General features: G+C 39.1%; 2 protein-coding genes across 4 annotated transcripts in view; both read left to right on the forward strand.

The window, feature by feature from the left end:
* LOC124468692 overlaps positions 1-4,273 on the forward strand; it is a 4,525-nt gene extending 252 nt beyond the window's left edge. The window contains exons 2-9 of one of the 2 annotated variants that reach the window (XM_047021577.1): positions 1-36; positions 1,056-1,355; positions 1,709-1,753; positions 2,060-2,194; positions 2,281-2,309; positions 2,395-2,463; positions 2,623-2,697; positions 2,781-4,171. In XM_047021577.1, coding sequence (XP_046877533.1) covers positions 1-36; positions 1,056-1,355; positions 1,709-1,753; positions 2,060-2,194; positions 2,281-2,309; positions 2,395-2,463; positions 2,623-2,697; positions 2,781-2,843 — 752 coding nt within the window. In that variant the 3' untranslated portion in view covers positions 2,844-4,171. Of the gene's footprint in view, positions 37-1,055; positions 1,356-1,708; positions 1,754-2,059; positions 2,195-2,280; positions 2,310-2,394; positions 2,464-2,622; positions 2,698-2,780 lie in introns of both variants that reach the window. The other variant, XM_047021578.1, reaches the window with a different exon arrangement.
* Positions 4,274-4,288: 15 nt separating this feature from the next.
* Positions 4,289-15,234, forward strand: LOC124468688. Of its 2 annotated transcripts, XM_047021568.1 has the most exons (9): positions 7,184-7,279; positions 8,616-8,916; positions 9,291-9,335; positions 9,918-9,995; positions 10,105-10,133; positions 13,963-14,031; positions 14,194-14,268; positions 14,491-14,565; positions 14,650-15,234. In XM_047021568.1, exons 1-9 carry the CDS (start codon positions 7,268-7,270, stop codon positions 14,710-14,712), a joined length of 747 nt encoding a protein of 248 aa, XP_046877524.1. In that variant the 5' UTR covers positions 7,184-7,267; the 3' UTR covers positions 14,713-15,234. The 2 variants fall into 2 exon arrangements, with proteins under 2 accessions (XP_046877523.1, XP_046877524.1); XM_047021567.1 differs by lacking the exons at positions 9,291-9,335; positions 9,918-9,995; positions 10,105-10,133; ... (2 more) ...; positions 14,491-14,565; positions 14,650-15,234 and adding exons at positions 4,289-4,377; positions 4,751-5,068; positions 5,478-5,795; positions 6,205-6,513 and having other exon boundaries at positions 6,977-7,279; positions 8,616-8,796.
* The last annotated feature ends 625 nt before the right edge of the window (positions 15,235-15,859 follow it).

Consider the following 15,859-nt stretch of genomic DNA (forward strand, 5'->3'; position numbering starts at 1 on the left):
TGGGATTATTTGTGACCATTGGGTTCCACATAGCAGGTAAGAGAGTACACAGATTACAATACCTATTATTTAGTTAACTTAAGAGTACATGACAAAACAGAATAAATGACATTTTACAAAGCAGAATGTGCTCTGGGTAATCTGGATTTGTATGATTAGCTGTTGAATTACAGAGGCAATAAATGAATGTGCAAACAGATGAAGACAATGTTTAATGCAAGAGAAACTCATATGGAGATGTTTCTTACACTCAAAGTGTAATCTAGGTAGTAGTACTGTACATTCAATATAAACTTGGGGTGATCAGGATACGTTTACACCATGTTTTTGTATAATATTACATGAAACAGAAAGATAAATTATCGTGTTATTTAACATCATTTTAATTAATTTACAAAGTGAAAAAGTAGCTATCACCGTTCCTGAAATGAAACATTGATCTTTAACCCCAACATCTCTTCTCAGTCACAGTGTCCTTGACTCCACCAGTAGGCTGTGACTTGAAACACAGGGCTGATGGCATTACATGAATGTCTGACCTTAACATAATTAACAATGTCAATTCTGATCTCCGTAGTATTATGCAAACAGATGAAGACAATGTTTAAAGTCAGATGTGCAACAGATATTCACATAGTGTGTCTTTTACTCTTAGTGTAATCTAGGTAGTAGTACTGTACATTCAATATAGACTTGGGGTTATCAGGATATGTGTATACTTTATGTTTTTGTATAATATTACATTAAACATAGAAAGTTTGATTATTATATTATTTCTCATCATTTTGACTAATTACAAAATGTGATACAGTAGCTTACATTACATTTTACATTAAGTCATTTAGCAGACGCTCTTCTCCAGAGCGACTTACAGTAAGTACAGGGACATTCTCCCCGAGGCAAGTAGGGTGAAGTGCCTTGCCCAAGGACACAACGTCATGTGCACCGGCCGGGAATCGAACTGGCAACCTTCAGATTACTAGACCGATGCTCTACCCGCTCAGCCACCTGACTCTCACCAGCTCTCACTATTCATGAAATGCATTTCTCTCCAGATGGAGACTCCACTTTTCACCACAAAGTAGGAGAAAACATCAGTCTGCCGTGTGACAATGTGGTTTACCCAAACTGCTCCTCTACTACATGGAACTTCAAGAGCACTGAGCTGGTTAATCTTGGAGTTATAAAAAAAGATTCTGGCAGAGCAGAGAGACTGAGTCTGGGGTCCAACTGTTCTCTGATGGTTGTTAATTTCAAAACTGAGGATGCTGGACGCTACACCTGTCGACAATATCTCAGAAATGTAGGGAAACAAACTGGGACAGATGCAGTGGTACAGCTGTCTGTTCAAACCAGTAAGTATATTAGTATTAATTATGTGGGTTTACAGAGGAAACAACATGATGAAACCTAACATAGAATTTGAACCCTCACATCTCTTCTCAGTCACAGTGTCCTTGAATCCACCAGTAGGCTGTGACTTGAAATACAGGACTGACAGTCTGACCTGAACATTAACAATGTCAGTTCTGATCTCAGAAATATTATGCATGCAAGCCAATCCAAGTCAATATCAGGAGTGATATTAAATAATCATGACTGCTCTTTATTCTAAGGTATTCAGAGATCCATAAGGTATAGCATCATGTAGTTTAAATCCAGGCCCTATAATATGCCACCAACCTCTAACTGTTTTCTGGTCCAACAGATGAAATCACTACCTCTGCATCCTCCATTTCCCCAATCATGAAGGGTATGTTACTACCATATAAACCTTTTACCAGGCAGATACAGGGCGGACGGTAAAGTTGTTAATCACAAGCATGGTGACTATTAATCCTTATAGTTTATACCATTAGGAATGTCAGTTGTGATCCAAAGATTACATACAACATGCACTAATGTTATTAAGTTAATATCAATGGTCATTACAATAAAACCTAAAACGTAATTAAATAAACGTTTATTATGATTAGTACGCTGTGAGCCATAACATTGAATCAGTGATGTACAATGTTTGGATTGTATGTATGTGATCCTGGTTTGTAACATTATACAGGTTTTACAACACCCCTCTCCACCACTTCAACATCTCCAGTTACTGCAGCAGTTACTGCAGCAGTTGGTGGAGCCATAGGTGCAGTCCTGCTCTGCCTCCTGGCTGTCATCATCATAGCTCACAAGAAGAGAGCCAGTAAATTACCCTCATTAATGCTCATAACATTTTATTGAAGTATGATTTTGATCAGGTATTAATTCTTAATTTTTTGCTGTTTTCAGAAAACCAAAAGCCAAACAATGACTCTCTTGTGAGTATCAATATCTTAGTTGATCACATTCAACAAACATGAACAGTGAACTGAAATTCTGTTTGCTTGTTTCAAATTTGCATAGGCTCTGACTAAAGACATTGTTAGTAACACCACAGAGAACCAGCAAACCCATCCTACTAATGAGGACAAGGTGAGAAAGAGATACTAGTTATTTCATGTTATTAACTCCAAACATCCCTCAATGTGTGTAAGAGCAAAAACACATATTTAACTGATCAGAGTCAAATCATTGAATCAACCGAGTCACTTAAAAACACATTGAATTCTTCTGGTAAAACTACACTTCTAGGATGGATATGACGATGGCCCCACCTATGTCACCATCAACCACCCCAGCCAAAACAAGGCTGCTCCTAAACCAGATGTGAGTAAAGACACAGTACTACAGTATTGAAACAGTGTGTACCAGCATCTTTCTTAGGCTGTTGAGTTGTGTTGTGTTCACAGACTCAGCAGGAGGACATGGTGACATATGCCTCAGTCAATCTCTCCTCATCTAGAAGAAACTAGAGAGCCATCGAGCAACACTGGTGACCACAGAGATCTCTCTCAACCATCAACAAACCTCGGGGAAAGAAAATAAATAATGAGAACTGTTGCAGTCATGCCACATATTGCAATTTTTCATGTTATATCACCATTTATGAAAACCATTTATACATTGATTTATTTTACAAATTACGCATTGCTTCTACTCTGATATACTCTATTATACCTATAAATCCCATTTACAATACACCTGTAAACTCCTGTAAAGGAAAGTACTGCAGAGTAGTGGTCTTCTGTTCATGTGCCGATTCAGAGAAGAGGAGATTGACTCATCAAAGTAGCATAACAGCCAAACACACTTGTGGCATTCTTTTTACAAAGGAAATCAAGTATTTTTTGGAAGGTTCTTCCCAACACTCTAGAAGTTCCCACATATGTGTTGCACTTGTAGGTTGTTTTGCTTTCACCCTTCTGTCCAATTCATCCCAAATCATCTTGATAGGGTCTGTCTGGACAGACTGCTGGTCGTTCCATGATTTGAAGCCGACCGTCTTGTTTTTTCATCTAAGGTAGTTCTGACATAGCCTTGACGTATGTTTTGGGTCACTATCTTGCTGAAAGAAAAATCCCTGACCAACTAGGTGTATACAAGACGGTATTTCATGGTGTTGTAAAATGCTGTGGTCCCCATTTTGGTTCATGGTGCCTCTCACTGTCTGTAAGTCGTCGACTCTAGATCCAGCAAAAGAGCCTCAGACCATCCCGCTTCTTCCTCCATGTTAGACAGTGGGTTTCACACACTGAGGAACCATCCTTTCCCCTACTCATCGACGTACTTAAACCCGGCATGATGCTTCCTCATGTATTCATAGGTCCATAGACCTTCTCCTAGTCTTCAGTAGTCCACTTGCAGTGCTTCATGGCCCAGGCATGCCTCTTTTTCTCATTTTGCCACCGTAGCAATTTAATGCCACTTGACCTGTCAAACCTGCAGCTCAAAGTCTTCTGTTCACAGTTGAAACTGAGACTTGCTTACTTTGACCGGTGTTAAGCTGTGCGTAAAGCTGTTGTCCTGTGAGCCGCCTATCACGTGGGTTGTTGACTAACATGTCTTCTGAATCCGTTGTGGCTTTGGGTCTGCCTGACTTCTTCCTGTCAGAGTTTTCTCAATTTTCCAAGAGCCTTTTGATGATGCATGAGACTGTAATCACTAACACCAAAATAATCAAACTTATCAATACTGCATGCCATTTTAATTTTTGTGCAAATTCATATGAAATTGATTTTACTGTCTGAGAACTTATTAAAGAGAGGAATACAGAATGACCAATGCACACTTCCTTATTCTTTCAGAAGTGTTGGTTTTAAACGTGCTCATGACTTCATTTTCCTTTTTGGCTAACATATTCAGTTGACCTCTAAATAAGCACACAAATCATCAAATCCACACTATCTGAAGAGAGTACAGTTGAGAGTTGACTGAAGAGAAGAGCCATGGTTGAAATTTGTCTTGCTGTTTTGGGATTATTTGTGACCATTGGGTTCCACATAGCAGGTAAAACAGTTCAGAGATTAGCCTATTATTTAGTTTACTTTAAAGTACATCTCTGTAATCTGGATTTGTATTAGTTATTGCATTATAGAGGTAATGAATGTATGCGCAAATAGATGAAGACAATGTTTAAAGTTAAATGTGCAACAGAGAATCACATGGAGATATTTCTTATACTCTTAGCATAATCTAGGTAGTAGTATTGTACATTCAATATAGATTTGGGGTTATCAGGATACATTAACAAATCATGTTTTTGTATAATATTTAATTACACATATAAAGTTAAATGTTTACATTATTTATCATTATTTTGATTTATTTACTAAATTTGATACAGTAGCTATCATCATTCATGAAATGCATTTCTCTCCAGATGGAAGCCCTTACGTTCTTATACGCAAAGTAGGAGAAAACATCAGAGTGCCGTGTGACAATGTGGTTTACCCAGACTGCTCCTCTAGTACATGGATCTTCGAGAGTAGACAGACCTCCGATAGCGCTGTGCTGGTTACCCATGGAGTAAAAAAAAACTCAGGCAGAGCAAAGAGACTGAGGCTGGGTTCCGATTGTTCTCTGATTGTTCTTTATGTCAAAACTGAGGATGCTGGACGCTACACCTGTCGACAATATCTCACAAAGGGAGGGAGTCAACACGGGAAAGATGCATCTATATATCTGGAGGTTGAAACCGGTAAGTATGTCAGTTTCAACTAAGTGTCCTTGACTCCACCAGTAGGCTGTGACTTGAAATACAGGGCTGACAGCATCATATGAATGTCTGACCTTAACATAATCAACAATATCAGTTCTGATCTCAGTAATATTATTTAAACAGATGAAGACAATGTTTAAAGTTAAATGTGCAACAGATATTCACATAGAGATGTTTCTTATTCTTTAAGTGTAATCTAGGTAGTAGTACTCTACATTCAATATAGACTTGGGGTTATCGGAATACATGTATCCTTCATGTTCTTGTATAATATTACATTAAACGTAGAAAGTGTGATCATTATATTAGTTATCATAATTTTGACAAATTTACTAAATGTGATACAGTAGCTCAGCTCTCACCATTCATGAAATGCATTTCTCTCCAGATGGAGGCTTTGCCATTCTTCACCACGAAGTAGGAGAAAACATCAGACTGCCGTGTGACAATGTGGTTTACCCAGACTGCTCCTCTAGTACATGGATCTTCGAGAGTAGAAAGACCTCCGATAGCGCTGTGCTGGTTACCCATGGAGTAAAAAAAAACTCAGGCAGAGCAAAGAGACTGAGGCTGGGTTCCGATTGTTCTCTGATTGTTCTTTATGTCAAAACTGAGGATGCTGGACGCTACACCTGTCGACAATATCTCACAAAGGGAGGGAGTCAACACGGGAAAGATGCATCTATATATCTGGAGGTTGAAACCGGTAAGTATGTCAGTTTCAACTAAGTGTCCTTGACTACACCAGTAGGCTGTGACTTGAAATACAGGGCTGACAGCATCATATGAATGTCTGACCTTAACATAATTAACAATGTCAGTTCTGATCTCAGTAATATTATTTAAACAGATGAAGACAATGTTTAAAGTTAAATGTGCAACAGATATTCACATGGAGATGTTTCTTATTCTTTAAGTGTAATCTAGGTAGTAGTACTGTACATTCAATGTAGACTTGGGGTTATCGGAATACATGTATCCTTCATGTTCTTGTATAATATTACATTAAACGTAGAAAGTGTGATCGTTATATTAGTTATCATAATTTTGACAAATTTACTAAATGTGATACAGTAGCTCAGCTCTCACCATTCATGAAATTCATTTTTGTCCAGATGGAGACTATTCTACTCTTTACCACAAAGTAGGAGAAAACATCAGACTGCCGTGTGAAAATGTGGTTTACCCAGACTGCTCCTCTACTACATGGATGTTCGAAAGCACTGAGCTGGTTGGTCATGGAGTTATTAAAAAAAACTCAGGCAGAGCTGAGAGACTGAGACTGGGGTCCAACTGTTCTCTGATTGTTCTTAATGTCACAACTGAGGATGGCGGATTCTACAACTGTCGACATTATCACACAGAGGGAAGGTATACATCTGGGACAAATGCAGCGGTAAAGCTGATTCCGATTGTTCAAACCAGTAAGTATGTCAGTTTCAACTATGTGGGCTTATAGTGGAAACAACATGATGAAACCTAACATTGATCTTTAACTCTAACATCTCTTCTCAGTCACAGTGTCCTTGACTCCACCAGTAGGCTGTGACTTGAAATACAGGGCTGACAGCATCCCATGAATGGCTGATCTTAACATGATTAACAATATCAGTTCTGATCTCAGTAATATCATGCAAACAGATGTTCAAAGTAAAATGTGCAACATACAATCACATAAAGATGTTTCTAATACTCTAAGCATAATCTAGGTAGTAGTACTGTACATTCAATATAGAATTGGGCTTATCAGGATATGTGTAAACATTGTGTTTTTGTATTATATAACATTAAACATAGAAAGTGTTCTTGTCACTTGTGTCACTTTGATACATTTACTAAATGTGACACAGTAGCTCTCACTATTGTATGAAATGCATTTCTCTCCAGATGGAGTCTTTTCCTTTCTTCAACACAGAGGAGGAGAAAACATCAGTCTGTCGTGTAACTATGTGGTTTACCCAGACTGCTCCTCTACTACATGGATCTTCAAGAGCACTGAGCTGGTTGCTTATGGAGTTATAAAAAAAGACTCTGGCAGAGAAGAGAGACTGAGTCTGGGGTCCGACTGCTCTCTGATGGTTCTTAATTTCACAACTGAGGATGCTGGAGTCTACAAATGTCGACAATATCTCACAAAGGGAGGGAATCAATACTGGGAGGAAGCAGTGGTAGATTTGTATGTTCACAGCAGTAAGTATGTCAGTTTCAACTATGAAGGCTTATAGAGGAAACAGCACGAAACAACACGTATCTCTTCTCAGTCAGTATCCTTGACCACAGGACTGACAGCATCACATGAATGTCTGACCTTAACATAACTAAGAATGGCCGGGTTTCCCAGATTCATTAAGAAGCTCTTAACACTAAGAGCTTCTTAAGAACGTTCTAAGAGCGTTCTAGAGCGTTCTTAGTACGCTCCAAAGAAGCTCTGAGCGTTAAGATCTTCTTAACGAATCTGGGAAACCCGGCCAATGTCAATTCTGATCTCAGTAATATTATGTACTATCTAAGTGAATATGGAGTGATATTAAATATTCATGAATTGTAAATCTTCAGACCGCTCTTTATTCTGAGGTATTCCGAGATCCAGAAGGTATAATATCACATAGCTTAACTCCAGCCCTTCTAATATGCCTCAAACCTCTAACTGTTTTCTGGTCCAACGGATGTAGGCTAATCACTTAGCCTGGTCCTAACCAGACTCTCGTACATTTCATTTGTACAGAGAGTCTGGCCTCGCTCCATTGACAAGCATTGAATTCCTTGTAGGCGGGTACTCTGTTGAAGTTTAAAACTATTGGGTCTGCCTAGAGCCACTCTGATCTGCCATAACCAATCGCTAGTGTTTGCCTGAGCCAATTCCTTCACCACTACTGAAACAGAGCTAGCTGCTGTAGCTGTAAAATCTAACTGTTCCCAAACCCCGTGGGGAAGAGGGCCACAACATCATGGCCGCCAACAAAACACGTTCTTGCCCCGGCTTTAGCCGTTGGATATTCGGCAGCGTTGCCACAACGGACCGAATGGCTTCGCTCGCATCTTTGTCCACCGCCATTACGGAACTACAACACAAACTACCGCACAACATCAACGTCATTGTTCTCAGCCACTCCCTCTGTACGCTGATTGTCCGGTTGAAAATCAACCAGAAAAATCTGATTTACATACCTATTGGCCAGACCTAGTACAGAAGCTAAATCTAAATTGAGCGGAAGTACGTAGGAGGGCAGAGCCAGGCTAGTAATCACCACCTATGCGTCCAGTATTTTCCAAATCATGAAGGGCCACAGTGTGCAACAGAGATTCACATGGAGATTTTTCTTAAACTCTAAGCATAATCTAGGTAGTAGTACTGTACATCTAATATATACTTGGGGTTATCAGGATATGTGTAAACATCATGTTTTTGTATCATATTTCATTAAACATAGACATTTTGATTATTTTATTATTTATCATCATTTTGATTAATTTACTAAATGTGATACAGTAGCTCTCACCATTCATGAAATTCATTTTTGTCCAGATGGAGACTTTCCCACTCTTCACCACAAAGTGGGAAAAAACATCAGACTGCCGTGTGACTGTGGTTTACCCAAACTGCTCCTCTACTACATGGATCTTCAATAGCATTGAACTGGTTGGTCATGGAGTTATAAGAAAAAACTCAGGCAGAGCAGAGAGACTGAGTCTGGGGTCTGACTGTTCTCTGATTGTTCTTAGTGTCAAAACTGAGGATGTTGGACATTACACCTGTCGACAATATCTCACAGAGGGAGGGGATCAATCCAGGGAAGATGCAGTGGTATATCTGTCTGTTGAAACCAGTAAGTATGTCTGTTTCAACTAAGTGGGCTTATAGTGGAAACAACATGATGAAACCTAACATGTCGACAGAAGTAGATCTTTAACTCTAACATCTCTACTCAGTCACAGTGTCCTTGACTCCACCAGTAGGCTGTGACTTGAAATACAGGGCTGACAGCATCACATGAATATCTGACCTGAACAAAATTAATAATTACAGTTCTGATCACAGAAATATAATGCATGTACTATCCAAGTTATTTTAAATAATCATGAATTGCCAGTCTGTAGACTGCTATTTATTCTGAGGTTTTCAAATATTTGTAAGGTATTGGATCAAATGGTTTAACTCCGACCCCTATAATATGCCTACAACAGTTTTCTGGTCCAACAGATGGAATCACTGCCTTTGCGTCCACCATTTACCCAATAATGAAGGGTATGTTACTACTTTAAGAACCTTTTACCAGACAGAGTTCGACATGGGTGCAATAGAGTTGTGATTTAAATACAAGGCTGACGGTAAAGTTGTCAATCACAAGCATTGTGGATATCAATCTTTATAACATTAATAATGTCACTTGTGAACCAAAGAATACATACTACATGTACTAACCAAATTAGATTAAGTTAAAATTAATGGTCATTAAAATAAAATGACAGTTGAATATATGATTAGTGCACAGTAAGCCATACCATTTAACCATTTTCAGCTACTCCTTTGTTAAAACAGTGACGTACACTGTTTTGATTGTAAGTGATCCTGGTTTGTAACATCATACGTAAGTAAGTCTCACAACACCCAGAGTCAGATGGCTGAGCGGTGAGGGAGTCGGGCTAGTAATCAGAAGGTTGCCGGATCGATTCCCCGCCGTTCCAAATGACGTTGTGTCCTTGGGCAAGGCAGTTCACCCTACTTGCTTCGGGGGGAATGTCCCTGTACTTACTGTAAGTCGCTCTGGATAAGAGCGTCAGCTAAATGTAAATGTAACACCCCACTCCACCACTTCAACACCTCCAGTTACTGTGGGTGGAGCCATTGGTGCAGTCCTGCTCTGCCTCCTGGCTGTCATCATCATAGCTCACAAGAAGAGTGCCAGTAGGTGACCCTCATTGCTGCTCATAAAATGTATGGAAATTATGATTTTAAGAAGTCACATACACATCTATTTTGAGCAGGTATTGATTCTAATGTTTGCTGTTTTCAGAGAACCAAAAGCCAAACAATGACTCTCTTGTGAGTATCAATATCTTAGTTGATCACATTCAACAAACATGAACAGTGAACTGAAATTCTGTTCAATTTTTCCAAAATTTATAGGCTCTGACTACAGACATTGTTAGTAACACCACAGGGAACCAGCAAGCCCATCCTACTAATGAGGAGAAGGGGAGAAAGAGATAGCCGTTATTTCATGTTATTAACTCCAAACATTCCTCTGTGTGTTTAACACATATTTAATTGATCAGAGTCAAATCATTGAATCAGTCATTGAGTCAATTAGAAACACCAAATTCTAACCAAATTCACACCAAATTCACCACAAATTACGGGTGGGAGTATGAAGCTGTATTAAATCAGAAATGTAGGGAGGAACTTCAGGGTTTTCTCTTCATGTGCAGATTCAGAGAAGAGGAGTTTGACCCATCAAAGTAGCCACCTTTTGAAGACATAACAGCCAAACACATTTGTGTTCGAAAAATTTTTTCGACTTCAAATATTTGTTACGGCTGACCTGGAGGACCCAAACGCACGACGCACACACATGATTCAGGTTGTGTGCTGACCCTTTGTTGACATGGAGGGTGGTTGAAGTGGGGGAGCTGGTGGATAGTGGAGCGGGGAACCAGTAAGAGCAACGGAGGATAGGGAGCGGCAATCTCTAGGTAGATAGGGACAAGCGTTAACAACAACAATAATCCAGAGAAAAGGAATTGATCACGAAAAGGCAAGACGTGGGGTCTTTGATTCATCAAACTGGCGAGTAGTGGATGACAATCTGGGGTTTGAGAGCTGTGGTGTTGATGAGGGAATGAGCCGCAGGGAAGTTGAGTTACCGGGAGGGAGTGAAGAAACAGAATGGATGACTGGATCTGGAATAAACAGACTGGAATCCGTCCTGGCCTAGGCTGGGGACATGACAATATTGTTCGGAAAGTCTTCCCAGCACAGAAGTTCCCACAGATGTGTTGTACTTGTAGGTTGCTTTGCTTTCACCCTTCTGTCCAATTCATCCCAAACCATCTTGATGGAGTTTGTTTGTAGGTATGTTTTGGGTAATTATCTTGTTGAAACACAAATCCATGACCAACTAGGTGCATACCAGAGGGTTTTGCATGGTGTTGTAAAATGCTGTGGTACCTATGTTGTCACCAACTCTGGATTCAGCAAAAGAGCCCCAGAACATTATGCTTCCTCCTCCATGTTTGACAACTGTGTCACACACTGAGTAACCCATTTTTCCCCTACTCAACAACATACTAAAACCCAGTAGGGTACTTCCTCATTTATTTATAGGTCCATAACACTTTCTCTCAGTCTTCAGTAGTCCACTTGCAGTGCTTAATGGCCCAGACAAGCCTCTTTTTCTTATTTTTCCACTGTAGCAAAGGCTTTCTTACTGCCACTCAACCTGTCAAACTTGCAGCTCAAAGTCTTCTCTTCACCGTTGAAACTGAGACTTGCTTACTTTGACCGGTGTTAAGCTGTGCGTAAAGCTGTTGACCTGTGAGCCGCCAATCATATAGGCTGTTTAATAATTTGTCTTCTCAATCCGTTGTGGCCACAACTCTTCCTGTCAGAGTTTCCTCCAGTTTCCAAAACCATTTTGATGATGCATGAGACTGTAACCAAGACACCAAACAAATCAAACTTAACAAAACTGCATGCCCTTTTTCAGTTTTGTGGCAAATATGAAATTGGTTTTATTGTCTGACAACTTATTAAAGAGATGAATACAGAATGACCAATGCACACTTCCTCATTCTTTCAGAAGTGTTGGTTTTAAACGTCTTCATGACGTCATTTCCTTTTTGATTGAGATATTCAGTATGCCTCTAAATGAGCACACAAATCATCAAATCCACACTATCTGAAGAGAGTACAGTTGAGAGTTGACCGTAAAGAGAAGAACAATGTTTGAAGTTAGTTTTGCTGTTTTGGGATTATTTGTGACCATTGGGTTCCACATAGCAGGTAAAACAGTACACAGATTAGCCTATTATTTAATTTACTTAAAAGTACTGTCTGTAATCTGGATTTGTATTTGTATTTGTAATTGCATTTTAAAGGAGATGAATGTATGTGCATATAGATGAAGACAATGTTTAAAGATATTCACATGGAGATGTTTGTAATACATAATCTAGGTAGTAACACTGTACATTCAATATAGATTTAGGATTATAAGGATACGTTTACACTTAACGTTTTTGTATAATATTACATTAGACATAGAAAGTTTGATCATTATTTTATTTATCATCATTTTGATTTATTTAAAAAGCGAAACAGTAGCTCCCACCATTCATGAAATGCATTTCTCTCGAGATGGAGACCATCAAACTTTTCAATACAAAAGAGGAGAAAACATCAGTCTGCCGTGTAACAATGTGGTTGACCCAGACTGCTCCTCTACTACATGGAACTTCAACAGCGTTGACAGCCGTGTTGTCATTGAGCTGGTTGCTCATGGAGTTATTAAAAACGACTTAGGCAGAGCAAAGAGACTAAGTCTGGGGACCGACTGTTCTCTTCTTATTTTTAATGTCAAAACTGATGATGCTGGACGCTACACCTGTCGACAATATCTCGGAAAGGCAGGGGGTCCACATGGGGAAGATGCAGTGGTAGAGCTGTCTGTTCATACCAGTAAGTATGTCAGTTTCACCTAAGTGGGCTTATAGTGGAAACAACATGATGAAACCTAACACTGATCAATAACATCTCTTCTCAGTCATAGTGTCCTTGACTCCACCAGTAGGCTTTGACTTGAAATACAGGACTGACAGTATCCCATAAATGTCTGACCTGACACAATTAACAATGTCAGTTCTGATATCAATAATAATATGCATGTACTATCCAAGTTAATATCAGGAGTGATTTTAAATGATCATGAATTATAAATCTGTAGACTGCTCTTTATTTTGATATTTTCAAATATTTGTAAGGTATTGCATCAAATATTTTAACTCCAACCCCTATAATATGCCACCAACCTCAACAGTTTTCTGGTCCAACAGATGGAATAACTACTTATGCATCCACCATTTCCCCCAAATTAAGGGTATGTTACTACCATTTAACCTTTTACCAGGCAGAGTTTAACATGGGTGCAGTACCGTTGTGATTTAATTACAAGGCTAATGGTAAAATTGTCAGGAACAACATATCAGGAACGTAGTGACTATCAATGTGTATACCATTAATAATGTCATTAGTGATCCAAAGAATACACAAAACATGCACTACTGCTATTAAGACATCAATGGTCATTACAATAAAACCTAAAACGTAATAAAATCAAAATAACCTGTTATTATGATTAGTGTGCAGTAAGCCATAACATTGAACCTTGTTGTCAGCAACAATGTTCGGATTGTAAATATGTGATCCTGGTTAGGAACATCATATAGGTCTCACAACACCCCCTCCACCACTTCCAACACCTCTGTTTAATTTGCAGGAGGGGGGCAGGGGGGGGGAAGCAGGGGAAGCAGGAGGGGGAGCAGGAGGAAGATCAGGGGGTGCAGCAGTGGGTGGAGCAGTGGGTGGAGCTATTGGTGCAGTCCTGCTCTGCTTCCTGGCTGTCATCATCATAGTTCACAAGAAGAGAGCCAGTAAGTTACCCTCATTGTTGCTCATAAAATCTTATAGAAAGTATGATTTTGGGAAGCCATATACACATCTATTTTGAGCAGGTATTGATTCCTAATGTTTGCTGTTTTCAGAGAACCAAAAGCCAAACAATGACTCTCTTGTGAGTATCAATATTTTAGTTGATCACATTCAACAAACATGAACAGTGAACTGAACTTCTGTTCACTTTTTCCACATTTTATAGGCTCTGACTACAGACATTGTTAGTAACAGCACAGGGAACCAGCAAACCCATCCTACTAATGAGAACAAGGTGAGAAAGAAATACCGGTTATTTAATGTCATTAACTCCAAACATTCATCAGTGTGTTTAACAGATATTTAATTGATCCGAGTCAAAACTTCGAATCAATCATTGATTCACTTAGAAACACCCTCTTTGTGCTGAATTCTTCTGGTAAAACTACACCCCTAGGATGGACGTGACGATGGCCCCACCTATGCCACCATCAACCGCCCCAGTCAAAACAAGGCTGCTCCAAAACCAGATGTAAGTAAAGATACAGTACTAGCATTGAAACAGTGTGTACAAGCATCTTTCTTCATGCTATCTCATGCTATATACCAGTTATTTAATATTATTAACTCCAAACATTCCTGAGTGTGTTTAACAGATATTTAATTGATCCAAGTCAAAACCTTGAATCAATCATTGAGTCACTTAGAAACACCCTGTTTGTGCTGAATTCTTCTGGTAAAACTACTACCCTAGGATGTAGGTGACGATGGCCCCACCTATGTCACCATCAACCACCACAGACAAAACAAGGCTGCTCCAAAACCAGATGTAAGTAAAGATACAGTACTACAGCATTGAATCAAATGTGTACAAACATCTTTCTTCGGTTGTTGAGTTGTTTTGTGTTCACAGACTCAGCAGGAGGACATGGTGACATATGCCTCAGTCAATCTCTCCTCATCTAGAAGAAATTAGAGAGCCATCGAGCGACACTGGTGACCACAGAGATCTCTCTCAACCGTCAAAAAACCTCAGGGAAAGAAAAAAATTGTCATGAGAACCACTGCAGTGACGCCATATCTTGTCAGTTTTCATTCTATGTAACCATTTCTGAAAACCATTTATTATGTATTTGTTTTGCAAATGATGCATTGCTTCTACACTGATATACCTTTATCTAGTATACCTATAAATTCCATCTCTAATACACCTATACATTTTAACTGTAAAGAAAAGTACTGCAGAGTATTGGTCTTCTGTTCATGTGCAGATTCAGAGAATAGGAGTTTGAGCGCCTCTCGTTTCCTCAATTTGCTTCTGCTTTTCTGTTTTTCCATCGACTGAAACATTGACCACTATGACACAAACAAAAATATGTTACTATGCAAGCATCTTACTGGCTTTCCTCTGAAACTAACTGAAAATGCACCTCTGTCCTGTTAAAGACAAATGTTTACTCATTTGTATTCCAAATAAATGGTCTTCCAATTAGTTTTTTATTCATGAATGAAGCTGAGCATTTTTGTGTATCCAGTGATGTCCATTGCAATTTTTTAATTTAAACTCCCATGTCATTTATAACCATACTTTTGGTTTACATTTGTGAGACCATGTCAAGCAGTTCATGTGCAAGATACCCCTATATGGAGAAAAACTGTTGTTTGCCATGTTATGACATACTACATAATACATACTATGACATTCTTCCTATTTTAGTGTCATTCAGTACGCATTGAAACAAGTCCTCGTCTTTCTTCAACACGTCCGCCCATACCTCCCAACATCGTTGTGAGAAAAATACGACTCAAACACAAATAACGAGGAAACAGTTATTTTTCAATGCTTTAATATTTGCACAATAAACCTGTTAACATTTCATTTCAGAGTTGTAGCCATGGCTAAAACTTTGTTCACAAGGGTTGGTCGGTAAGTGAGATGACCCAAAGACCCTCATTTAAATCCCGGAAAAGACAAGGAATAGAGGAAGTGATTAAACTAGAGACCCTTCTGAAATCATCTTAAAACGTCAAAAGATTGTTGTTGTTATGTATGTGTGGTTTTATTGAACCTACCAGCAGTGCGTGCTTTACATTGAATGTGGCTGGCTGAGCCTCTGCTTGTA

This window comes from Hypomesus transpacificus, chromosome 6 (genome assembly GCF_021917145.1).
Source record: "Hypomesus transpacificus isolate Combined female chromosome 6, fHypTra1, whole genome shotgun sequence".
NCBI classification, from domain to species: Eukaryota; Metazoa; Chordata; class Actinopteri; order Osmeriformes; family Osmeridae; genus Hypomesus; species Hypomesus transpacificus.